At 38.7% G+C, this 27,420-nt stretch overlaps 1 protein-coding gene across 12 annotated transcripts; it reads right to left on the bottom strand.

Annotated features, from left to right (window-relative positions):
- Positions 1–616: 616 nt before the first annotated feature.
- LOC116257968 (uncharacterized) lies at positions 617–23,532 on the bottom strand. Of its 12 annotated transcripts, none has more exons than XR_007573872.1 (10): positions 23,331–23,529; positions 22,014–22,064; positions 16,718–16,793; positions 16,400–16,512; positions 16,247–16,320; positions 14,915–15,070; positions 14,684–14,788; positions 14,474–14,578; positions 13,291–14,371; positions 617–847 (listed from the first exon to the last, which is right to left on the bottom strand). XR_007573872.1 is itself a non-coding variant. In XM_031635003.2 (8 exons), exons 5-8 carry the CDS (start codon positions 16,270–16,272, stop codon positions 775–777), a joined length of 468 nt encoding a protein of 155 aa, XP_031490863.2. In that variant the 5' UTR covers positions 16,273–16,320; positions 16,400–16,512; positions 16,718–16,793; positions 22,014–22,064; positions 23,331–23,523; the 3' UTR covers positions 617–774. The 12 variants fall into 12 exon arrangements, 1 of the variants encoding a protein (XP_031490863.2); XR_004173545.2 differs by lacking the exon at positions 14,915–15,070 and having other exon boundaries at positions 13,291–13,901; positions 14,188–14,371; positions 14,684–14,735; positions 23,331–23,527; XR_007573871.1 differs by having other exon boundaries at positions 14,684–15,070.
- Positions 23,533–27,420: the final 3,888 nt, after the last annotated feature.

Genomic DNA, 27,420 nt, shown 5'->3' with positions numbered 1-27,420 from the left:
ATCTTAAATGGCAGAAAATAACAGCAAGATTGAAAAATAAATATGTGAAGTTACATAATTTGTACATTCAGGTAAGTGCTAACCCCAGTAGCATGAGCGTTACAAATAGACTCGGCACTTGTCCGTTCTGCCAGAGTGCATTCTGTTTCGTTGATGTCCTCAGTGTTCTAGGTTCTTAAATGCAGAATCACAATCAACAGTATGATGCACCTTTCTTAAATATGTCATCATGTGCTATTTCATTGGCTGTAACCAGTCCCGAGGTATATTTAATAAAAAGAAGTAAGAACCATTGCTCTAGATGATGGACTGCTAGAACCATGGGACTTGAACCATCTTAAATGGCAGAAAATAACAGCAAGATTGAAAAATAAATATGTGAAGTTACGGAATTTGTACATTCAGGTAAGTGCTAACCCCAGTAGCATGAGCGTTACAAATAGACTCGGCACTTGTCCGTTCTACCAGAGTGCATTCTGTTTCGTTGATGTCCTCAGTGTTCTAGGTTCTTAAATGCAGAATCACAATCAACAGTATGATGCACCTTTCTTAAATATGTCATCATGTGCTATTTCATTGGCTGTAACCAGTCCCGAGGTATATTTAATAAAAAGTATAAGAAAAGAGATTTTGCTATTTAAGCTCTGGTAGAGGAATCACTTCACAAGAACAAAATTTTTATCATCTAAAATCCAAATATGGAATCAGAAATAAAAGAAATCACATTGAGATGAATCATGTTATTCAGCAGGAAACACGACAAGGAACATAAATCTACCGAGCCCCTTGCATTTCAGCTGCCGTTCTTTTGGTCTTATGCTTAGATTTCTTCTCTCTCCTCTTGCTCCTGCAGAATAGATAAGAATTTTAGGACCTCTGTCCAGATGCATTTGAAGGGTAAACATTAAAGGATAAGTGGTTTAAAATCCCCTCACAGGCAATAGATTATCTGATTCCTATACAAATGCTTGATAGAGAATACACTTACAGTGTATTGAAGGAATTCATCCAGCGAGTGGCAGAAAAAAAAAAGACTAGACAATGACAAAAGAGAAAGAGAAAGAGAGAGAGAGAGTATTCAAGGAACTCGTGCAGTTATTTGCAAGTTCAGTAACAAGTTAGATGCAAAACAAAAAAGACATTGTTGATTATTGGAAGAAGAAGGGGCGAGAGAGATAGAGGGAGAAAGTGAGAGAACGAGAGAGAGAGAGAGGAACGTTTTTCTTATTCCAGCACGTAACCCTAATCTCCTATTAATATGAGACTAGGGTGTGTTACCAATTTTACAAAAATAGTCCACTAAACATAAGACAATAATTAAGTGAACCTATTCCAACTTTCTAATAATTCAGAAAACCACCCAACTGCTATAAGTATTTAACACTCCCCCTCAAGCTGGAGCATAAATATCAATCATGCTCAGCTTGTTACATCCTCTCAAGAAATCGTCAACGGGAAGAACCTTAGTGAACATATCAGCAGCTTGATCTTCAGAAGAGACATGAATTGTGTAAATAACTTCTTCTTGTACCAAGTCCCGAACATAATGACAATCTACTTCAATGTGTTTAGTCCTCTCATGGAAAACAGGATTATTTGCAATGTAGGTTGTTGCTCTATTGTCACAGTACATCTTCATTGGGAGTGTCACAGAAATCCCCAATTCTAGAAGCACAGATTTGACCCAAGACATTTCAACCGCAGTTTGGGCCATAGCTCTATATTCAGACTCAGCACTAGATCTAGCAACCACATTCTGTTTCTTGCTTCTCCAAAAAATAAGATTCCCACCAACAAAGACATAGAAACCTGTAGTCGATTTCCTGTCATCTACTGACCCTGCATAATCAGCGTCACTATATGCTTCTATGTCCACACATGATCCCTTTTTGAACCATAACCCCTTTCCTGGGGCTGATTTCAAGTATTTTACCACCATTAGCGCAGCCTCCCAATGAATTTTCTGAGGTTTTTCCATGAATTGACTTAACTTGTTCACAGCAAAACTGATATCAGGTCGAGTGATAGTCAAGTATAAAAGTTTCTCTATCAACGATCTGTAAGAACGGGAGTCAAAAGTTTTTGAGTCATCATCATGAATATGAATTCGAGGATTCATAGGAAGTGTAGCCGGTTTGGCTCCCAATAATCTTGTTTCCTGCAAAAGATCAAGAACATATTTCCTCTGAGACATCACAAGTCCTTTATTACTGCGAGCCATTTCAATGCCAAGAAAATAACGAAGTGGACCAAGATCTTTTGTGACAAAGTGTTTCTGTAGAAACTCCTTTGCCTGAGCTAACTCGTGAATACTTTCTCCAGTGAGGACAATTATCATCAACATATATAATCAATATCACTATACCAGAAGTCCCTTTTTTGATAAACAACGAGTGATCACTCTGGGACCTTTGAAATCCACACTTAAAAACAACCTCACTGAGCTTATGAAACCATGCACGAGGGCTTTGTTTAAGCCCATAGATAGCCTTTTTGAGTTTGCATACCTTGGAACACTCCCCTTGTCGTTCAAAACCAAGGGGTTGTTGCATATAGACTGTTTCAGAAAGATCACCATACAGAAATGCATTTTTCACATCAAGTTGAAAAAGGGGTCAATCCTGCTGAACTGCGAGAGATATAACAAGGCGAATAGTACCTAACCGTGCCACAGGCGAAAACGTCTCGAAGAAGTCCACACCATAAGTCTGTGTATAACCTTTAGCAGCAACACGAGCTTTGAAGCACTCTACAGACCCATCAGAATGATATTTGATTGTGAAAACCCATTTAGAGCCGACAACGTCACAAGTCATCGGTGGGTCCACTAAGTCCCAAGTTTCTCGAGAAAGAAGAGCATCCATTTCCTCCTGCATGGCTTGCTTCCATTGTGAATCTAGCAAGGCTTGGTGGTGAGAGGTCGGAATAGTATGACTATCCATAGCTCGGTCAAACTGTACTAAACTCGTGCTCAAATGGTCCATAGAAACCGAGTTAGAGATAGGATGTCTTGTGCACTGTCGCTGGCCCTTGCGAATAGCAATGGGTAGATCATCTGCAGAATAATCATCATTTCTTCTCGAGTCAGTCTTATCATTAGAACTTACCTCATAAGAAGATTCTGGTGGACGGGTGGGAGAGGGATCTTGACGCCGAGTATAGACTATTGGAGGTTTATGAAAACGATCACAGGACCGTGGTTGAGAGGAAGGGATAGACTCAAGAGAGACTGGGGAATAGGAAGAGGGACAGATACGGGGAGTTCATTCAAAGTGGTATGTGATGTGAAGTAAGGACGCGACTCAAAGAATGTAACATCCGCACTGATAATCTCTTTCATGTCTTGGGGATCAAAACATCGGTAGCCTTTTTGATTGGCAGGATATCCAATGAACACACATTTAACAGCTTGGGCAGCAAATTTGTTTTTGTTTGGGCCCAAGATGTGTACAAAACAAGTGCATCCAAACACTTTGGGAGGGATATGAAATAATGGTCGATCTGGATATAGTATTTGAATGAGAATGCGTTCTTGGATGGCAGACGAGGGTAATCGGTTGATGAGGTAGCAGGCAGTGAGAATAGCATCACCCCAAAAATATGCAGGCATATGAGTATGCAACATGAGAGTGCGGGCCACGTTTAGAAGTTGTCGATGTTTGCGTTCAGCAACACCATTTTGTTGGGATGTGTGGGGACATGTATATTGTGGGCGAATCCCATGATTGGCATAGAATTGAAGTAGAGTTGAGGATTTAAATTCAAGAGCATTATCAGTGCGAATATTTTTGACAATAACACCAAACTGAGTTTTTATTTCATTGACAAATTTCTGAATAATACAGATGACTTCAGACCTGTCCCGTAACAAAAATACCCAACTGACTCTAGTAAAATCATCAACCAGAACAAGGTAATACCAGAAACGTGAACGAAAGAGAACACGACTTGGACTCCAAGCATCAACATGCAGAAGATCAAAGGGACTTTGACTCGATGGACTCTGACTTGAAGGGAAACTACTACGTGTATGCTTGCCTAACTGGCATGCATCACATAAGAATGACTCCGATGCAGGAATATCTGGAAAAATACGACGAAGCTTGGACACAGAAGGATGACCCAGCCTAAGATGCCACTACAAAGGAGAAGGCTTCGATGTGAAGGAGGATGCAGCAACATCGACAGGAACAGAGAGGAAATAGAGCCCTTCCCGTTCATGGCCGCCACCAATCATCTTCCCAGTTTGTAAGTCCTGAAAAGAACATGAACCGGGATAAAAAATGACTCTACACTGTAGATCTCTAGCCAATTGCTTAACAGATAATAGATTAACAGGAAATCGTGGAGCATATAACACATGTGTAATAGTGCCAAAAGACGTGAGATAGATATCACCACTACCCAGAATATGGGACAACTTGCCATCAGCCAGCTTGACATGTTGTGGTGTAGTGAACCTGGTGAACGATAAAAACATTTGTAGCTGATTACAACAATGCCTGGATGCTCCTGAGTCAATCATCTATATCATACCTGGGTCCTGCGTGGGGGCACCAACAGAGAACGCCGAGTCTATGGTAGCTGTGCTGGATGAAGCAGGGGTAGATCTTTGAGCAAGAACCAGATCATATTCTTCCTTGCTTAAGTTGAGAGAATATAATGGAGATATAGGAGTAGGAGACTCAACCATAGAAGCAGTAACCTGTGGAGAAGTCACAGTAGAAGAAGAAGACCCTTTTTCTGCATTCGTCGTTCCTCCACCACGTCCTTGAGGACCAGCAGAACGTAGGTGGGGATGTTTATCCCAACATCGATCCTCTAAGTGTCCTAATTTACCACAATAGGAGCACTGAAATCTGCCACGTCCTGCACCACGACCTGTACCACGTCCCCTAGATCCAATAAAGGAACTATGGCCACGTCCGCCTGACATCACAAAAGCAGAAACTGGGGTGTCATGTGTAGGCTGAGTAAGAGAGACTGTCAGGCGACTCGGTCTATTATAAGTATCTGCTATGTCCGGAAGATCACTGTCAGTAAGAATTTGAGACTTCGCCACAGAGTACTCAGAAGATAATCCAGACAAAAACTTTGCTACCATACCAGTTTCAAAATGTGATGCATAACAGTGCTTGCACGGTGGGTGAAGAGCTTTTAATCGTTCATACGCAGCAGTCAATGTAGCAAAATATTGTGTCAAATCTTAATCTCCTTACCGTATATTACACAACTCCTCTTCCAATTGTAAAATTTTAATGACATTCGTAGTATGAGAGTACGTCTTCTTCAGAAAAGACCACATATCTTTGGCCTTGGTGTAGTATGCAATTGTTGGAGCTATACGGGACTCTACACTGTTCATAATTCAAGCCATTACAATGTTATTATCTTCATCCCATGTAGCATATTTCCCTTTTTTCTAGGGTTTCACGTCTAGGGTTCCTCCCTCCTCTCACCTCTCTTCTCTTCCTCCCAACTAGGGTTTCACGCCTAGGGTTTCTGCTGATTACAAAGTAAGCAAGTTAATTTGTTGGTGGAAAGGGGCTAATCATGTTTAACATGTAGAAACGTGATTAGCTTCCTTGTTTTGTCATTGGAGTCGTTAAAAAAAAAAAGAAGATAAAGCAGATCTGAAATCATCGTTCAGATCCAAATAATGATGGTGTTTGGCCAGATGATGTGGCTGCATGGTGAATCAGATCAGAATGGTTCAGATCTGACCTACTGCCTGCGTGGAAGAAGATCAGACCAGTAGTGGACCAGACCAGAACGTTTCAGATCTCACCTAGTGGCTGTCGTGGAAGAAGATGAGATGTTTCAGACCTGAACGCTCTGATACCATGTTGATTATTGGAAGAAGAAGGGGCGAGAGAGATAGAGGGAGAAAGTGAGAGATAGAGAGAGAGAGAGAGAGAGGAACGTTTTTCTTATTCCAGCACGTAACCCTAATCTCCTATTAATATGAGACTAGGGTGTGTTACCATTTTTACAAAAATAGTCCACTAAACATAAGACAATAATTAAGTGAACCTATTCCAACTTTCTAATAATTCAGAAAACCACCCGACTGCTATAAGTATTTAACAGACATCACATAAGAAACTGCTACATTAGGTCTGAGTTTGGGTTGTTCAACTAGTCGAGCCAACTCAGGCTTGACTCAAACTCACCTGGCAAAACTCGAGTCGAACTCGAATCTTTAATAAATGAGTCAAGTTCGAGCCAAAAATTGAATTTGTTTAATTTAATGAGTTGAGCTTGAGCTAGGCATGCTATACTCGCTTAAATTCGATAACCTCATGGAGAAAGAATATGTAAAATACTTTCCTTTTTTATGTGAAGCGAAACTTACCTTGATGGTCTTCTTTGAGTATGCCGACCCACACGTTCAGGGTTCAAACCTAAACATTTCACTCTGTAGTAAAAGATAAATTTTTTATACATATCTTGCTACTAAGTCATACGGATATGAGTTACAGGTATGGCAATTTTAGAAAATTTTGGTACATGGGTATGGGAAAAAAATTGTGTGCATCTATATATATATATGTGCGCATCTATATATATAATATATATATATATATATATATATAGAGAGAGAGAGAGAGAACACATCGTCAAAACAATGTTTAATAGTTTCTTTCATAGTTCCTACATATGATCTCATAAAACATAAATAGGCCAACAAAAATATGGTTAAAATGAGAAAAAGATGTGGTGTAGATTAGTTCTGAGCTGAAACCGATCCAAACATACCAACAGCATGTAAGAATCTTCACAAAGTTCTCCTCTCTTCGTATGCAAAACAGATATATTGAGAGGAGAGGATGAAAGAAGACGATGGAGGAAAGGGAGCAGCCGGCTTAACACAGCCCTGCGTTCCTTAATCTTTTAATTAAAAGAATAACCCTAATAGGTTACAACAGATTTGTACATAAAATTATAAAATATTACAAGAGAGCCACCGCCTAGTAACTTTAGGCGTGTGGATATAAGGAGAATGGATCGGGTCTGAACAGACCCGATCCCCATACGCTAACAGCTCCCCTCAAGTTGTGCATGAGATTTGATCATGCACAACTTGTTCTTCAAATCCCAAAAATGCTGCCCTGTGAGACCTTTGGTAAAAAGATCAGCTATCTGTTCATTGGTGGATATATAAGTAGGCAAGATCTCGGCTTCTTCAACCTTCTGACGAATGAAATGTTGATCAATCTCTATATGTTTGGTGCGATTATGCAAAATGGGATTGAAAGCAACTTTTATCGCACTTTGATTGTCACATAGTAATGATGACCGAACAATAGGAAGATTGAGCTCCCCAAGTAAATGACGTAACCATGACGCTTCAGCCGTCAATGCAGCCATTGCTCTATACTCTGCCTCAGTGCTAGATCGTGCAACAGCACGCTGCTTTTTACTGCTCCAACAAATGAGATTAGAATCAAGAAAGAGACAGAAACCTGAAACTGATCGTTGGTCATCGGGATCGCCTGCCCAGTCGGCATCAGTATATGTATATATGCTATGTCCAAGAGAAACATTGGAACATTTTGTGTAGACTAGTCCATCTCCAAGAGTAGCTTTGAGATACCGTAAGATCCGCTTAGCGGCATCCATATGTCCTTCAGTGGGTGCATGCATGAACTGAGAAATCTGATTTACAGCATATACTATGTCTGGGCGAGTAAAGGTAAGGTATTGTATGTACCAACAATGCTGCGATAGAATGTGGGATTGGAATATGCAGCAGTTCCATCAGATGCAGTCAATTTAGTATTCAGAACACTGGGGGTAGTGATGGGTTTGCAATTAGTCATACCTACCATGTCCAAAACATCAAGGGTATACTTGTGTTGTGTAAGAGTCAAACTATCATTTGTCCTGTCAAGTTCAACACCCAAAAAATATCGTAATTCTCCCAGATCCTTCATCTTGAATTCTCGCTTCAACATACCTTTAACATAAGATATATGTGAAGAAGAATTCTCAGTTATAACAATATCATCAACATAGATAAGTAACGAGGTGGTAGCTTCTCCAGTGCGATAGATAAACAAAGAGTGATCGAGAGAGCTTCGGAGAAAACCAACTTGTTGTATGTGATGAGAAAAACGATCAAACCATGACCTAGAAGCTGGCTTCAACCCATATAGAGACTTGTGTAATTTGCAAACCCATTTTTGAGAATCATGAGTAGTGTAGCCGGGAGGTTGCTCCATGTATACCTCTTCCTTAAGAATTCCATGAAGAAAAGCATTTTTGACATCTAACTGATAGAGAAGCTATCCATACGAGACTGCAAGAGAAATAATCACACGGATTGTTCCCATCTTGATGACTGGACTGAATGTTTCATCATAATCTTCCCCATATTGCTGAGTGAAACCGCGCGCCACAAGTCGTGCTTTATACCGATCAATGCTACCATCTGGTTTATATTTCAGTTTATAAAGCCATTTGGATCCCACAACATTCTTATCAGGGGACAATCTGCCAAGTCTGACATTCATGCAAGGCTGCCATTTCCTCATTCATAGCTTCAACCCAACATTTTTCCTTACTCGCATTGTGATAAGATGTTGGTTCCACCTTTTTGCTGACTTCTGTCATAAACAGTTGAAAATCCAAAGAAAAATTGTTATAGCTCACCCATCTATCAATAGGATGTCGCACGCATTGTGATTGGCGTGGAACTGCAGTAGGAACTGATCGCCTAGAATACACCAGGCCTGAAAACCGATTATGTATAGGTGGCTCACTGGGCTGAGAAGATGAAGGCATGCTGTCCAAGGAAGTAGTGCTGCTCAAGGAACTACTTACAGATGTCTCGGGCTCATTTACAACTTGCTCATTGTGCTCAGTCAACATTTCTGCCCCTTGTCTTAAGATTTCAGCATGAAGCCAAGCATCATAAACTTCATTTCTGTCCTTGAGTGTCACAGAAGTAGCCTTGGGATCCTGTAACCTGTTCTCATCAAAGACAACATGTCGTGAAATATGTACACGCCCAGTTTTAAGGTTGTAACACCTATAACCCTTGTAATTTTCTGCATACCCTATAAATCTACATAAAACAGCACGATCTTGAAATTTGTTTCGCAAGGAAACATCAACATGCACATAGCACACACATCCAAAAACACGCAACTCCTCATAACGTGGCTGTTCTTGGTGTAAAAGAAAAAATTGTGATTTTCCATCAAGCAAAGCCAATGGCAATCGATTTATAACATGTACAGCTGTATGGAAAGCCTCGGTCCACAATGTCATAGGCAAGTTTGTTTCATGCATCATGCTGAGTGCACTTTCAACAATATGCCTATGTTTCCTTTCAGCAATTCCGTTTTGCTGAGGTGTATGCAGACATGAAATTTGTCTAGTGATCTCATTATCTAGTAAGTACTCAGTAAATTCATTAGAAATAAATTCACCACCACCATCACATTGAAAATGCACAATACTGGAGTATTTATTTTGAACCAAGGCATGAAATTGAGTGAATAAGCGAAAAACTTCTGATTTGTGTTTCATGAAATGGATCCAAGTATATCGGGAATATGAATCAACAAAAAATGACATAGTATCTACTCCCAGAAGAAAAAGGAACTGGAGCAGGCCCCCAAACATCAGAATATATGGTGTCAAAAACCTTTGAAGCTCTTTTATTTATTAATTGAAAAGGAAGGGCATGGCTCTTACAGATATGACAACTCGAGCACATGCTGGACTCACTGACAAAACTCAGACTGGACTTATCTAAGAGCCCGTCTGCAACAAGATTTCGAACAAAAGATTGACTGCAATGAGCTAACCGACCATGCCAAATGGATGGCTTATTATACTTTGTGACATTGACTTCACTATGACATGGAAAACATGAATCGGAAAGGTGAGGTTTTGACATCTGTGGAGCTCCTTCAAGGACATACATATCTCCTTTGCGAGTGCCTTCAGCGAATGTCTTCTTGGTTCGAGCATCCTTGACATAAACAGAAGAGGGTGTGAATTCAACAGAGGATTGAGTATCATCAATAAGCTTGGACACTGAAATAATATTTTTCTTGACACTTGGAACAACAAGAACATTCTTTAATGGAATCGAAGAAGAGCCCATAGAAATTTGTACATTTCCAATGTGTGATATTGTGTGATGGGAACCATCTTCCGTGACAACTGAGCCTTTATCTAAATAAGAGAGAGCACTAGAGAGATTACCTGCGTCACCAGTAACATGAGCTGCTGCTCCAGAGTCCACATACCATTCTCCTTGCTCGTTTTGTTTCAAATGAAGCTTAGACAGGGCTGTCATGAGGAGTTGCTGTACGTCTACTGAAACATTAGATCCAGATGATGATGAAGCTGACCCTGCTGCTGCCTTGTTCTCACGTCTAGTCTGATTATTTTTGTTATGCGGGTTGTGCCAACATTCTGACTTTACATGCCCCCTCTTGTTGCAATAGAAACAAGTCGGAACCCTTCTAGATGTGGCAGAAGTAGTGTTCATGCCCTGTGGTGTTGGGAGAATCCCTCTTCCCATTCCTGCCTGAGGAATCCAAGTACGAGTGCGATTCCCTTGCAATGCATGTGTCCCTGTGATCAGTACATTGTGATTGTTGGAAGGAATCAAATTTTGTCGCTGAACACGACTAGCTTCGTGTTGGAATAACTTAGCCTTGAGATCTTCGAAAGATGGAAGAACAGGTAGGACTTCCAAGGCTGTGCAAAAAATATCAAAATCTGTTCCCAGTCCACTCAAGGCTTGTTGCACTTTGTCCTTGTCGCTGACGGGATGTCCAATGGCAGCAAGTTGATCACTTACACTTTTATTAATTCATTCAAATATTCCAAAACAGTACGCGTCCCACGCTTGATGTCCTGAAATTGCCTTCTTAGCTGCAGAAAACGTGCTTCGGATACTTGAGAATACGTGGTGGCAAGGGTAGACCACAACTCTAGGGCTGTTAAATCATCATCAATACCTCCTAATACTTCCTCTGACAAAGTAGAAGCAATATAAGCAACAAGGGACTGGTCGTGAGCCAGCCAAACTTCATACTCAGGATTATTTTCAGTAATGGTTTCATATTCAAATCTGATTTCACTCATAGCCGCAGCCCCAACAACTTGATCTCCCACTACGGTCTTCTTCACTTCACGGTCAATATACATAGGAGGTGCTGGAGTGGTCCCATCGATATGCCCGTAGAGTCTATGACTTTTAATAAAAGGGACTATTTGACGTTTCCAAGTCAAATAGTTACTATGATTCAGCTTTTGAGAAATAAGTTGGGAGAGAAAGCTAGAAGATAGAAAAGAGGGAGTCGGCTGGTCCATAATTGATTTAGGGTAACGACAGAAATTAGGGCAAAACGATGAGAAAATTAGGGCACAACGATTAGGGCAAATCACGCAAGATTTAGGGCAGAAACTGAAAAGAGGGATGACCACGCCAGAAAAGAAAGAATTTAAGGCAGATTAGGGCTAATCACATCAAACTGAAATCACTCACCGGAGGACGATGCAACCTGGCTCTGATACCATGTAAGAATCTTCACAAAGTTCTCGTCTCTCCGTATGCAAAACAGATATATTGAGAGGAGAGGATGAAAGAAGACGATGGAGGAAAGGGAGCAGCCGGCTTAACACAGCCCTGCGTTCCTTAATCTTTTAATTAAAAGAATAACCCTAATAGGTTACAACAGATTTGTACATAAAATTATAAAATATTACAAGAGAGCCACCGCCTAGTAACTTTAAGCGTGTGGGTATAAGGAGAATGGATTGGGTCTGAACAGACCCGATCCCCATACGCTAACACAGCATACAACCATAGTAGTAGCCGCATCCCGATGTACCGGTAGTGGTACATGAGCATAACCCACATACCTATGTGACTTAGCTCGGCTAAGCTCCAGCCGAACCTTTGCTTGAGCTTAGCCATGCCAAGTTTGAGCCCTCTAAGCCCTAACCGAGCTCAAGCTAGCCAATTCAATCTCGACATGTGGCTTATGTTAGAGCGAACTCAGCTCACAAACGGCGCTAGTCTGAGTGCAAGCGTGGACATTGGTTCAAAGCAAATTCATCAAACATGTTGGGAAATGAATTAATATGTAAACAAATAAATAAATGTAAATATAAATATATAGTATGTACATATATAAAAAGTAAGAGAGAAAGGGACGGGGGGGCAAACCCTGTTACAGGATCCCACCCGCCTATTTCACTGGCTGGTCTACCATCCATTCCCCCAAATGTTGTTTTCCCGTTTCAAAGACTGCAGTGAAAATCCATCCATTGATGATTGACCACCAAGTACACCACCATAGTGGCTTGCGAAATGACAAGAACTAAATGCACCTGAGCTTACATGGGAAGATTCCATTCAGCAGCTACAACATTTTCCTACGTGCACTTCTTTAGGACAAGGTTTTTCTCAAGTGAAGCGGAAGGATATGACATTTCAGAAATTGGAGGGTAAATATAAGAGTGAATGGGGTAAAACATGTAATAATCTGGTTGGGCCAAGAATCCAGCATGTAGACCAAAGTAAACTTACATAAGCACGTGTTAGAGAACCCCGCAGTTTTTCTGAATGGATAACTAACGTTTGGTTTCTGCTAACCCTAGTGGAAAGGGTGCATGAATGCCATTTTTGTTTTCCTTCTTCATTGCAATAACCAGGGAAGCCAGCAGCTACCAGCCTACCACATGGAGATGTAAAATGGAATAAAAAGTCCCTATGCCCATCGAAGCTGAGTGTCATGCTACAACAACTGAAAAGATGGAGATCGTTTGGATGTAGAATCTTTTGAATGACATGCACATCCATCTTCAAAAACCAACCAAACTTAGTTGTGGCAACAGAAGACACAATATATAGTCAGTATCCATATATGCCAAGAGTGAACCAAGCATATTGGAGTGGATTGTCAATATGTTCAGTAAGAATTTCTCAAAAAATCTATTGTCATGTACCCTTAGAGTTTCTCTTAGCAGATTTCTTTAGTAAATTGTGTAAATTTCTGATCTGTCTTGACAAACTTTTGGTCGTCACATTGTAAGCCAATGAGAGGTGTCAAACATGTATACGTGTCATGCTTCTTATGTCCAGCACCTTAAGTGATGGTCTGTGCTTGTATGTCTTTTAATTCAAAAGGTAAAAAAAAAAAAATAATTAAAACTTGTACATAACATGAAGAAATTAAACAATTTATGAGATTAAACTGATGATACGAATTTAAGACTTATTTAACATGACAAACTTAAGTACATGTCGAGTCTCACTTGCACATATGTAGTTGACTGCACTTGTCATAGCTGACAACCGAAATTAGTCAGTGGGGGAAGTACCATAACCATTGCCTGATGTAGGTGGCCTGTGTGACTTTTAACATCAAAATCACAAACAAAGGTATATAACAAAGCTGAAAAAGTAAATAGATTATGAGACAGACTAAACTAATGAATTTATTTAACAAGGCAAAACTCAAGTCAACATCAAATCTAGTGTGCATATTCACAGTTGACTGCACTTGTCATAGCTTATAATCAAATTTAGTGGGTTGATGCAGTACCAGCACCTGACGTGGGTGCCATCCATGCATGGCCACCTCCTTAAAAGAGTCCATATTTTATAGGATAGAAATCACCCAAATGAACATGATTGTTCAAGTGAAACATGGCTAAACTACTAACTTCAGAAAGTTTTTACTTGCCCTTCCTGCAAACTAGGATTCCAACAGCATTTCAGTTTCCTGTCAATATGCCTCATCTCCTTTGCAGCAGGGATCTTTACATCATTCATCTGCATAACAATGATACTAGCATGAACAGGTTCCTCTTCGGGCTCCTCTTCGTGCGTGGAGCTCGGGTTCGGGTTTGGATCCGGATACGACCTGACCTGCCCAAAATAAGTAACGGAACATAATCTGTTCTGTAATTGTTTGATGGTTTGATTGATAATATTTCCATTCTGAAATAGTATCATCTGACAAGTATGTGATGAACAAATACATTCCTCAAGTCAAATAGACAAACCAAAATTGCGCAATGCGTTTAGACATTCAGAAACAACCACCATTTCTTGCTGAACTCAAATTGCAAATGCCTATGGAGCAAAAGAGCCCTCCAAAGGCAATGTACCCACTTTAGAATAGCAAAACAGCTCCCAAATCAATGTACCTTTTCAACCATACTTAAACGTGCATCAGATGGGCGAATGTGTGTCTGACGGCGAGGAACCCCAATCTCACAAGAATTTACTTTTGCAGCAAAACGCAAGGAGCATAAGGACTCATTCACCGAGGAAGGAACAGGAGAAATGTTGGCAAACATCAAGTGTCTTTGAATCACCCCCAAGGCAAGGCTATGAACCGATAAACAGTTACAATTCAGAAACAACAAAGAACAAAAAAATGCCAAAAAGTCTAATATGCACCAAACAGATCAGAGAAAAAAATTTTTGCACCTGCAAAAGGTATGTCAGCTTAAAGTTTCTAAAAGGCACATAAGATTCCCTGTTCGTGATGGCCAGAATAACATCACCCAAGCAGGACAGACTTTTGTTAATTGCCTAAAGAAATTTCCAGTCAACAATTTTAGCCATTCATCTAGAGAACATACACAGAGAAAAAATGACAGAACAATGTTCAAAATTTGAAACTGAAAGAAGAAAAACCTGAGTTTCTTTTAAGCATTCCCCAGTTGAACCACTCTTTGAGAGACGCTCGCTGCCAGCAAGATCAATAAGGTTAAGCACTCGTCACACTTGCTGTTCAGTGTTCTGTCAAGAGACAATATCTAATACTTCATTTTGAAGTATGCAACGAACTCAAATAAGCACCAACAACTGAAAACAATTTTTACCACAATTTTTACCATATTTAGTTAGCAATGTTTTAAAACTCACTGATTCAACTCGTTGACTTGTCTCAGCCCGTCTTGTCCCCCCTACCAGGTCACTCTAGTAGGAGGACTCTTTTATGTTTGAAACATGGTGTAAATCAGGCATGACCCAGCTGAAACTTGGTTTGACTCAGCCAAAGCTCGCTTGAGTTGGTGCAATCTGGTAAAAACATTGTATGTTGTAATCAACAAGGTGATTGGTTACTAACTAATTAATTACTTAATTTTTGATGTGAATCTCCTCAGCTATTGGAACATAAGAATTTAGAATGATTTTTCATTCATTAAATTTGTCCAATGTGAATGAAAAGTTAAAGCTGATTAGGCTTAATTTTAGGTATTGTTATCTATTTATTTTAATTTTAGAGCATTGGCCTCTTTATTTTTAGACTCTATATATATATTGTTAAATACTCTAGACAGTCGATTAGAGTGTTTCTGCAATATCAGAAAGTTGGAGTGTAGGTCTTTTAATATTTTCTTATGTTGCTTGGACCAATATTGTAGGTCTTGTACAGCGAGCCCTAATCTCTTTAACTTTGAGATTAAGGTCATGTTAATGACAACTTTTTGGCCCCTCTCTCTCTGATCATAACATGGTATCAGAGCCATCTCTGGCGTCGATAGCCAAGTAAGTTCGCCGACGACTCCCTTCTCCGGCGACCTCTTCCCTCCTCCCTCTTCTTGTCGCCACCCAAAAGCATTAACTTGGAAGCAGGTGTCAGTTCTTCAGCATCACACCTTCCGGAGTAGACTCCCTCTAATCTATGGCTCTAATACCATATAAGACCTTGATGTCCAGATAAGTTAACCTTGAGGAAGAATTGAAGGGAGAAAGGACTTCTTCAAAAGCATGTTGGCAGCCTCATAGCCATAGGCATGTCCTAATCTCAACAAGTATAAACAGATATTGCACAAGACTTAAAAATTATGCAAGTTCCAAGGTAATATGTATAGAGGATCTTATATGAACAATACAATACATGATTTGGATCCAATCCAAATCCAAAATGTTACATACTTTTTTTTTTTTCATGAGCTTTACATTGCCTAGCCATTGTAAAATAGTTCATCTCCTAACTCCTACAGCTAGGCGATGACCTGAACCTAGGCTAGCCAGGCACGTTCTTTAGAACATGTATGAAAGAATGGTCAAAAATACAACTATGTTAACGGGTAAGTTAAGCAGTTAGCTCTAGAAATAAAAATGACGGAGCTAAAAACAACCATGAAGTAAAAAAGCAAAGCACAAGAACATATCAACAGCTCATTTGAACAATCAAATGAGTATGCTTCAAAAATGAGCATAGCAATGAGCACTATAAGAAGATCGTACATGATGTGCTTTGGGTCGTGCTCCATTACCGACCACTGCAAATAGAATCTTTTAAAGTATATAATAGCTGTAGCCTGCAAATATTCAGAAACGAATAATGAATGCTTAGCAATAGATAAACCAAGTACAACTTTTGGGAAAAGAAACAACAACCTGAATTTTGTGTGGGAATCCAAAAGCACGGCAAACTTCCTGAATTTTTTGCTCATAAAGAATACGTATAAGTTGTTCTTCTTCCACAGTGAGAGGATCAAGAAGATTATGCCCTGCACAAATGGAAATAAATCATGTCCACATGCAAATGAAACGTCTATGGAGACAAATTATAAAAAATATTACAATCTAAATTCATTAGTAACACATTTTAGCAGTATCTACAGCTGAATAGTCATTTAGACGGAGGATATACCATAAGTGGAAGAAGAAAAAAGATTTGATCAAATGAGACAAGAAAAAAAGCAGGGATTTTACCATTTTCCCTTGAATCAACTTGTTCGGGATATGAAATAGACCCATCAATATCCACTTCCAACCGAGTGGCTCCATACTTCACAAAAGCAAAACAACAAACTTAAGATATATCAGCACCAAATATAAGTTAAAGCATGGAGGCAATGCAGCTAAATACTATTTTGATGCATAAAAATCCAAGCTGTCGAGCTCAAACTTCAAACTACAGCTTTTTCAAAAATAGTGGAAAGAAATCAGAAAATAACCAAAACAAAAAAAAAAGACAATATTATGAAAGCAAAAACCAAAAAAATGTGGCGCTTTTCTGTTCTTTCAGTTTCAGGTAAAAATACTTATCAACATTTTCTGCAAGAAAATTAGTAGAAAACTCAAATTTCATAATTTCTTCTGTTGTGTTTTGTCTTTTTGATTTTTTAATACCCAAGATTTTTGCTGAGGAACAAAAACTTGCAAATTAATACCCAAGAAAGACCTCACCAATAAAGACACGAAAGTGATATTTGTAATAATGGTTCAAACGCACTTAATGGAGCTATATACTCTTTTGATGCATGAAACTTCATGTACATGTCACTATTAAAGCAAACAAGCCACGTAGAAAAACATGCCTTCATATAGTTCTTCGTAACCATTTTCCATAGAGATCCCAAATATCAGGGTGAAAAAACACAAAAAGGAATTAACAGGATCATGTATATTTTGTTTGTAGCCACAAATATCGTGATATTTTCAAAAATGTCACAATATTAACGAGAAAAATAAAGAAAATGACAAAAACGGGAAAATATTGTGATATAAAACCGTTAAAAATGAATTTATCGTGATTTTATCGAAATTTAACGCAATCTTATGCCCATTTTTTTCATTTATTTTTATTTCATTTTCTGTTTTAATTTTTTTTTCAACCTTTGTTTCATTGTTTTATTTCATCTTGTTTTAGGTATTTAACATAACCTCCTAAATGCAATACAATACCTATTAGTTTTTCATTTCTTGTATTTTTACCTAACATTTGATTGTTTATGTTTTTGAAAAACTGAGATTTTCCCCAAAAAAACAACTTTGCTGATAAATACCCAAGAACAACCTCGTTGATAAGAACCTGAGAACGATATTTGTGACTAAGATTTGTATATGTGGTAACATAATAACTAATGTAAAGTATGCATGTGATATTGATATTGTCCCTTGATAGCTGCATAATGAGTTAGAGGGAAAAACTAGACTAGACCAGACCTGAAGCAAAAGTACCGTGAGCTTGTGATCTACATCGGGGTTGTGATGAGATCCAACCCATCCCAAAGATTGGGACATATCCATGGAGAAAACAACATGTTTGACACTATGTCACACGGGTACTCTTCTCCGCACTGTACCGGTACGACACCGGTACCGGTACGGGTACGGTAGTGGGTACGCCATTAGTGCGGCGTTGACCGAACCGGGTGCGGTCAATGCACCCAAGTCTATTTTCGTCTGTTTTCAAACTTGGTCAAAGTTGACCGAGTCTAAAGTTGTCTGTTTTAAATTTTAACGTTTTTTTCATTTTAACGTTTTAAACTATTGTAACATGAAATTTTTCGAAACCCTTTTTCCCCTTTTTCATTTTGTTTCGTTTCATTGCTTCATTTCTCACCGACGAAGGCAGCGGCGACCGGCGACAGCAGGCGTTGAACGGTGACGGTATTTGTTTTTTTTCATCTTTTTCTCATTTTCTATCGAGCTTCTGAGCCTTCCATCGCCTGTCGAGCTTCTGAGCTTTTGTTTGTGCTTCTGCTTCTTTTATTGATCTCTCATATCTCCGACCATCACTCACCAATCACCAGATTCACCACCCACAATCTCTCTCTCTCTCTCTCTCTCTCTGTGGCTCGCAAGTTTTCCATATTCCATTTTCCTTTCATATTCTAGACAGTAGCATGTGGTTGCCGTTTAAAACCAGGCGACCCAAAAGGCATGTGTTGCGACATCAATAATATGTGTTGTCATAAACGATGCATTTTTATAGGGTATGAATCTTTTCAACACAAAAAATTACAGTTATTGTTAAGTGATTGCCGAAAATGACTGAACCTAAGCATTTTAATACGTAGTAGCGTCAGTTTTCTGGGCACATGATAGATCCCAGCTCTCTCTGTTCTGGTTTCTCCTCCTTTATTCTCTACTGTTGTGACAGATCATTTTACTATGTATTGGTTGGGAGGACTTTATTCATCTTTTGGTTAGGGCTTTCGATCGTTGCTTAAGCGGCAGTTTGAGAGTCTATTAAGTTCTTAGATATCTTCTAGTTATGCTTTTGTCCTTTTATGTCCATTATCAAGATTCTTATGCATGCCATTATGTTATCTTGCTAGGTGCTTTTCATATAAGTTGTAATGGCTGATAAAGGAAAAGAAATGATGCCTACAAGTGAATGAGAATCAAGAAAGCTGATGTATTTTGTATGTTGATTATGCGATTGAGGAGAATGAGAATCAAGAAAGTTGATGTATTTTGTATGTTAATTATGCAACTGAGGAGAATGAGAATCAAGACTGATAAATTTTGGATCATGATTTATGAATATGTTATTCTGTTTGTAATTTTTTGATATATATATATATATATATATATGTGTGTGTGTGTGTACGAATATGTTATTATGTTTGAAATTTTTTGACATATATGTACGGCCGTACCCCCGCACCGAAGGTTTTTGAAAATGGTCTGTACCCGTACCCGCACGGGCACCCGTACCTATACCTATGTGACATAGGACTTTGACATTTAGAACAAACAAAAAAAAAAAAGTAAAAACCTATGTCGTTAAAGCATCTAGGCGTGGACTAGGCGTCAATCCACACCGTCACCTAAGTCCATCACTTAGGCAATCGGTATGGTGCTGGTGCCTAGGCACACCTAGGCTGGACTAGGTGCCAATAGGCTTAGTCCATGGGAAGGTATGTACCTGTGATTTTATTGCATATAGTATATAATGTATGTTATACTATATCTACAAGCTTTTATACTGTATATTATATGCACAATCTGAACTAATGTATATAAAGTATGGTAAATTAATGTGTTATATGTGTATATTATATGTACAATCTGAAGCAATTTTTAAAGTGGTTCCATCTGCAGATGAATGTGTTATAATGTATATTATATGTATTGTTTTGTACAATCTATTATATGTACAGTCTGTTATAATGTATATTATATGTTACATATACAATCTGTTGTAACATATATTATATGCACTGATTTGATACGATTTTTTTTTAAATGATTAAAATGAAATAGACTATAAGGTCCTAAATAAAATGGATTTCAATTCATAACAGGATATACAGTTATGTATACCAGAATTCATATTTAGATTTTCATTGCAGTACTTTATCTAGAGAACCTGTTGTTTTAGTCTCAGAATGGTTTAGATATGTGTCTGGAATTGGATTCTGACAGGATCTCATTATAAGAAATGCAAGCATTGTGTCCAGTATGTAACAAGAATGACATGTCTTCTTTTGTGTACAAAACTAAGGCATCGGCTAGAACAGAACAGAACAGTTTTTTAGTATGTAAACAAGCTGGAAATGTACTGTTAGTCTGTCATGTAAACAAGAACAGAACAGTTTTTCAACTTTTACTTTTTGGCTTTACTTACGAAGTGTAATCATTCAATTAGAACAGAACAGAATAGTTTTTCATGTTCTACTTTTTTGTACTATGCATGTCTGTGTTAGTGGTGATCGGCACACCTGGAATAGAAGCTTATAGTTCAGTCAGTAAGTGCATAATTTTATTATGTAATAATTAACACAACTAAAAAAATTAACAAAAAAAATTGGTTGTCGTTTTTTGCGTAGGCGCTGCTTGGCTCCCAGGCAGCACCTTGGCTCCATGACAACATAGGAAAAAACATAAATCCCAGCCCTAAAAATTATAACAGAAACAGAACTCTAGAGAAGATAGGAAAAACAATAGAATTGATGGAATTTTATCTTGTAAGGAGAAAATTCATTTGAATGGAGAAAAGTCTGAATTGAAGTGAAAAAGAAATACAAGGGAAAGAGAAAATGATTTTTGAAAAAAAAAATTGTACATTTACCACAGAGGATGGCCATGAATGACCACCAAAGCATTGCATCAAGCCAGCTTGAATATGGAAATAGGATAGAGGAAAACATAGAGTGGACCTCATGGCCCTAAAGAAGAGAAATGATCTTTCTTTAAACGAAAAGAAGAGCCAGCAGGTTGGCTCTGAGTCTGAGCCAGACAGAGTCTAAATCATACCAGGTATGTCTCTGGTACCCACCCACAAAAGTACCAAGACATGTATGGGACCCAGATCCATATACCCATGTGTCAGAGCATCTAACGTACTCGTAAGTCAAACCAAGTTCCCATATGTGAGTTAAAAATAACATTTTTTATGAAGTCTATGAGTAATTGCTAACAATGAGGGGGCCACACCAGAAGAACCCAATAACATGTTAAATAGAAGGATTGCCAAACCAGTAATGTGATTCCCTAGGAACAATCATCAACATGCCTATAGCAAGTAGATTTTCTCTCATAAACTTCAATATTGACTCATGCCAATAAATTGGCCGTGAAGGTAAGAATGTCAAATACATTTCAGTGCTAGATTCATAAGAGCTCAAGATAGGGATGTCAATGGGTCAGACTGAGATCAAATCTGGGCTTCACCAGATCTGACTTAACTGGATGAGACATACTTCATGTTAAAATCTTCTGTCAAGGTGGATTTAAATGCCTGACACTTGTCATTTGTCAATCTTCCTAAAATGGAAAAGAAATTCATAATGAACATCAATAACGAATGAATGCACAAACATCAGTAGAACAAAGTCATTGTCACAATAAAAAATCCAAGTAAAGATATGTCAAGGCCATGGATTGCATGTATATGTATCCACAAATCTACTGGAGTGTCAAAAACTAAAGGGACATCCCCAGTCAAAATGTGGTGCTTGTGACCGGGTGCAAATGCTGAAGCAGGTGGCTTCAACAGTCGCTTTGTGACCAAGTCTCACTGCCACAACAAAGTCTCATTGCTATGGTGCTGTTTCTCCGCAAACGAAAAGGAGAAAAAAAGGTGAAGCTACACTATGCCCAATAAGCATTTAAACGGAAACACATAATTCGCCAATACCTTTATTGTCACAGAACAGAACAATCAAAGGATGCTCTCTACAGAATTTTGTATTTGAAGTTGTGAAGGTTATCAAAGTCACCACAAAAATGTTTCACACCCAAAATTAAACAAACGAACAGATTAGAAACTTACCTTGTTCAAGGGTCCTCACAGCTCTTTGATAGTTGCTTGATGCTTCTCTGCCTACAAAAAATATTTTTTGGAAAATTAATAATTAGAGGGAGACAAAAGAGAAAATTTGACCAATAATTTCATGAGAGTAACCAAACAGCACCTTCTGATCTATCATCCTCTGACAAACTAGACGGTGGCAAATTCACAAATTTAGGAAGATTTATAGCAAAAATGTGGAATACAGGTGAAGCAACATGTTTCTTGAATCTTCAGAAGCCAGGGATGCTCTTGAAGGTTTTTTTTGTTTAATCTTCATAAAACTTTAACCGTTTACTGATATTTCATCTCCATTGCACTCTAACTGTTTAATGACATTTCATCTCGATTGCACTTTTATAAGGCTTCAAAAGAAGAACCCTCAGGCTTGAACTCGAAAAGAAGAAGGTGCTATACAATTAACTTGCAGCTTTAATCAGTGAACCTTGCAGGTGGCAAGTTTCCCCTTACATATATTGAATCAACGGTAGAAGATCCACATATGTAATATAACGAGGCTCCATGATAAATAAATATATTTTCCTTTACATGTATATCCACACACACACACACACACAGAGAGAGAGAGAGAGAGAGGACACAAAGGCAATACTAGTGAAAGAGAAGATAAAATAAGACTCAGTATTACGACGATCGTGTATTGCTGCCACTGAAGATAACTTAAACACGTATCTAACTGCAAGGAATCACGACAATAACTCAACTAACTACCACGTTCATTACGTGAATGGTGGTTGCTTACTAATCCAAAACAAGAATCACAAGCATTACATTTAAGGACAAGGGGAACTATCCGTCTCCAAAAGGATTACACAAGATAAAACCTGACCAGCACGATTAAAGGGTGACCAAATCCAGGGTTAGTACAAGGCTATACCGTTGCCCTGTATATGAGGTTAAACATTTATCCCTCTGCATACCTATGAAATGCTGAATTAAATTAAAATGCAGTTATAGTTCAGGCGTCTGAAATCGACCCGCCTACGGAAATGAAAAAGAGATGGAAATCTGCATTTTGGTCTAAGGATCATTCCCCAACTCATCCAAGTTTCCAGATAAGCTGGGGCATAAAGAAGGTGACATTATTCACCCGTTCATCTAATGCAACTATTTTCTAGGCAATCACTGAAAATGAACTCCCCCAAGGTGACCAAATGCAGTTGCAAAATAATATCCCTTCTTCTTCGATTGAAAGACTACTCGCAGCATTAGAAAGTTAAACAGAAAAGAAAAAGGAGAAGCGAAAAACATAAGAGAACCAAATAGGCAAATACTAACCAGTTCATGATGTGTGAATATCCACCGAGCTTTGTGTGTCGAGGGTCCGGAAATCCCCCATCCTGACTCTTGTCTTTTCTTCGTCGGTTCTGGCGAATTTGAACTCGTAATAAGAGGCCGACTTGTAGCAAGGGCCCGTTCGTTCTAGGGATTGGAGAAATGGTTTTGCATTCAAAAGGAGAGTCTCGCGTGTGTGTTTTTTTTTCGGAGGGGGGGCGGGGGGTGGCTGCGGGTGGGCGCCGTCCGTATTCGACCCGAACACGGAGTAAAATGTTCGCGTTTTGCCGTGGATGGATATATTTGTTTATTCTTGCAACTGGCATTTTTTTCTTTCAATGTTTCAGTTCTTTTTTGCCCTTTTTTATTTTATTGACGAGTGGTTGTTTATTCTTGCAATTGACATTTTTTTCGTTCAATGTTTCAGTTCTTTTTTTCCTTTTTTTCATTTTAAGGACAGTGGTTTTTCTCCACCGCCTTTAAGCCATCATTCCATGGTTCACAAAACTTGTTTCAAACCCTATTACGGTCTAGAAGAAGAGTTCATTAAAACGTAATAACAACCAACTCAGTGTTTGAATCCAAGTTCCTAAAGAATTTGAATCCAAGTTCCTAAAGAAGGTGGACTGCCTTACACCCAGTGTGCAGTGTGCTAGTTGATGCTACTACAACCTGAAGTTAATGTTTTAGTTAATTCCTTGCATTTCTTTAACCTTTTAGTTAATTTCGTGGCGGCTCAGCCCGACGCTCAGGCCTAATGCATACTCAACGACTTTTTGTTGAGCCTAAAAAAGCCAAGCCCACCGAGCTTGTCCTATGCTTGTCTGCCTAGAAGAGTTCATATCCATGATCAAACATGAAGTCAAGTGCCGATTTTCCATGGTTGCTTCTGCAGCCCTTGGCAGGAACTTCACTCTTTATAAGTTTTATAACTATCATTGATGCTGCAATACCAAATAACATGTGGGTCAGGTTTCCAATATAAGTTTTCTAAGATAAAAGCATCCAACCTGCAGGATAGCTTGATTATTTTATGCATTTTCTCCACGATCCATACACAACCTCCACTTAGCTTTGGATTCTTTCTCCTACTAATACAACAAATCGGTAAATTAGCATCAAAATTTGACTACATGGTAGGTGCGTTGTTTATGTTTTTCTAAGGTCGTAAATGTGTTAGATTCGATTTTATAGGGTCTTGCTTTCTTTGGATGGAATTTGAACCTCACATTTAATGCATTTACTTGCCCTAAATCTGATCCGTTTACATGGTCCAAATTTGACCATATGGATCTCTCGATCCAGTGACTGTCCAACTATAATTTGGGTGGTGAGTCATTGTCTGAAGTAGACAAGATGTGGCTTTTAGAAATAAGTTGGTTTCGATATTTGTAGTATGGCAGTAATTTCGAGAGAATAAGAATAGTATTTTATTGTACCACATAGGTGAAATTTAAAGCCTGACACTTCCCACTCTTCCCAAAGATACCATGTCTGCTTCGGTGCCTCAAGATGTGCCCTCGTTATGCATCAACTTCCAATGAAACTGTTTGTTGGGGGTTAGGCCCCTACCTTTATTGCAAAAGAATTAGTTATATATAAGAACAAAAAAAAAATTGTGAAAAGCAGTGAAAAATAGCCGAGCTACATAACACAGTAGCTCCAAAACCCTCAAAAATGATCTATACACTTAAAAGAGGACCTGCTTTAACTGGTACTTAACCAAAGTCATCTCTCCCATCGATGACCCTTTCATTGATAAGCAGCAGCCCCACTTTGCTGCCCAAGCATTCATTAGACAGCTCAATGCTATCAACTCTTTATTCAACACTCTTCCATCTCCCACTCCACCTTCTTTTGCCTTATAGCAATCCTCTTAGACGTCTTTTCCATGCTTTATTATTTCTAGTAACCACTACGTTTCAGCTCCCAACCTACTATTATTCAACTCCCACCGCAGGAGCTCCATTTTTGCTGAGTCATTATCTGCATCAAGCTCCTCACTGTGCATCCTTACTTCCAAGTTGAAAGGAGCATCCAAAACCGCAACTGCCTTTTTTCTAAGATTATTCTTAACCACAGTAATACTCAACCTTCACTCTTTAGTCATCGACAATTCGGAATCATGGCAGATCAAATTTCTTGGGCTCCAAATCAGTAACAGCAACCTCAATTTTTCCAGCAGTAGGCTAGCTTTGAATCTATATAAGCAATCTTGCCAAATGATCAGTTTTAATTTGTCAAATTTACTAACCACCATTCTATCATGCAACAACATGTTCCCAGCGTACCATAGATGCCAAACTACCGCATGAAAGGCAACCCTCCAGCATCATTTCAGCCACTTAGCACCCAAATCTGCCTTATGTTGAGCAAGAAACTCCTCTTTAACTCCTTGCCAAGGAATCCTTCTTCTATTAAACTTCCTCACAACTAGTTCCAAACCTTAGCTGCTTTAGGGCATTTAATAAGTGATTGATATTTTCTTGCTCCCTCATGCAGAGAACACATCAATTGACAAGGCTGAACCCCATCTTCTTTAGTCTATCTTCGGTTAGCTGCTTCTGCTCACACAATATAAACATGTGATGACACTCATGCTACCTTTCCATACTAGAGTATTTTTCTCCCCCTTAAGAAATAAGAACAATGTCTGTCATCTGCCTCATAGCTAGTTCCCTCTCCTCCTGAAACCTTGCATGCTTCCTACTATACATAGCTACATAATCTTCACTAGCTTCAGCACCAATTCAGGACATTCCTCCTCTTTAAATGCATATACTATCAAAAGAACTCTTAGATAACGCATTGACAAACTGCCCAACTTCCACCCCAAAATACTTGTCAAGGTTCCTTCCCTCCTCCTATCGACATTAAAGGTTTGGAGTGTGGACTTCAAGTTGTTAACCTGTAGGCCTGTCCTCCTTTCTACCTCCGCTAGGAATACCTTAATCCTTTTCAACGAGGAAATGATGGCTCTATTAAAGATAATTACATCGTCCGCAAACATGAGGTTTCCAATCCCTTCTTTTGGAGAAAGGAATGTTGGAAGCAAGGAAGTCGCATCTTTTCATCTAACTTTCATGGCACCTGCCACGATTTCCATGACAACTATAAACAAATAGGGAGACCATTCAAAGAGCCTTTTTTTTCCATAGAACTACCTTCTTTATTCTCCATTAACTAGAATGGAAAAGGAAACCATGGCACACACAATTCATGATAAGATTCGCCCGGCTTGAATGAAATCTAAGTTGAATTAAAGATTTCTCCAAGAAAATCCACCAGACAATCATAAGCTTTGGACAAATCCATTTTACCTTTCTCCCATTAAACCAGTTCATCAACTCTTAAGCCATGAAAATTTAGTCATGGATCATTTTCCCCTTAACAAAAGCACCCTGATTTTCTTTAATTATACGACTCAACAAATCTTTCATTCTATTCACAATTACTTTTGAGATGATCTTATACAAGCTATTACACAAAGCAATAGGCCTAAAATCCTGTACCATGTCTGCCCCTCAAACTTAGCCACCATCATGAGATTAGTATGGTTTTATAACTTGAACAATCTTCCCTGATTTGAAGAAGTCGAACACAGCCCTGCAAACATTGTTACCTATCGAGCTCCACATAGACTGGAAGAAATTAGGAAAGTCGTCGGATCCTGCGGCACTTTTTTATCCACACTGCTAACCGCCATCCATATTTCCTCTCCTTAGAGACTAGCTTTAGGGGTTGGACATTCTCTTCCTCGGTCACTTTTTCACTATTCCCACATCCCTCGAACGTGCAACAATCTATTCTATCATCATTAAGAAAACATTCATAATTGCTGGAAACTACCTCTAGGATTTTTTCTTGAAGTACAAGCTAGGTTGAACGAAATTTTTTCCTAAAAACCAGCTACTCCAATTTTATGGAACTTTATATGAGTTAAAAGGATCACTTTTTTATTTTCAAAAAGCATAATCCAAAGCATTATTTCTAACAAAAGACTGGTGAATTTATGTAAACGTTCTGATTAAATGAAACCATTATTTTCTAAGTTGAGTCATAATAGCACCTAAACTTAGAGAACCAATGTGGT

This window comes from Nymphaea colorata, chromosome 7, assembly GCF_008831285.2.
Source record: "Nymphaea colorata isolate Beijing-Zhang1983 chromosome 7, ASM883128v2, whole genome shotgun sequence".
In the NCBI taxonomy this organism is placed as follows: Eukaryota; Viridiplantae; Streptophyta; class Magnoliopsida; order Nymphaeales; family Nymphaeaceae; genus Nymphaea; species Nymphaea colorata.
This window is presented reverse-complemented; position numbering and strand designations above follow the sequence as displayed.

Excerpts from the sequence above, each read along its gene's own strand:
- LOC116257968 (XM_031635003.2), bottom strand. The coding sequence starts at position 16,272 with ATGGAGCACGACCCAAAGCACATCAT. Across the intron at positions 14,372-16,246 it reads CACGACCCAAAGCACATCAT|CCTTGCCTTGGGGGTGATTC; the intron begins GTACGATCTTCT and ends ATCGGTTCATAG. Across the intron at positions 13,907-14,187 it reads GTTTAAGTATGGTTGAAAAG|GTCAGGTCGTATCCGGATCC; the intron begins GTACATTGATTT and ends TATTTTGGGCAG.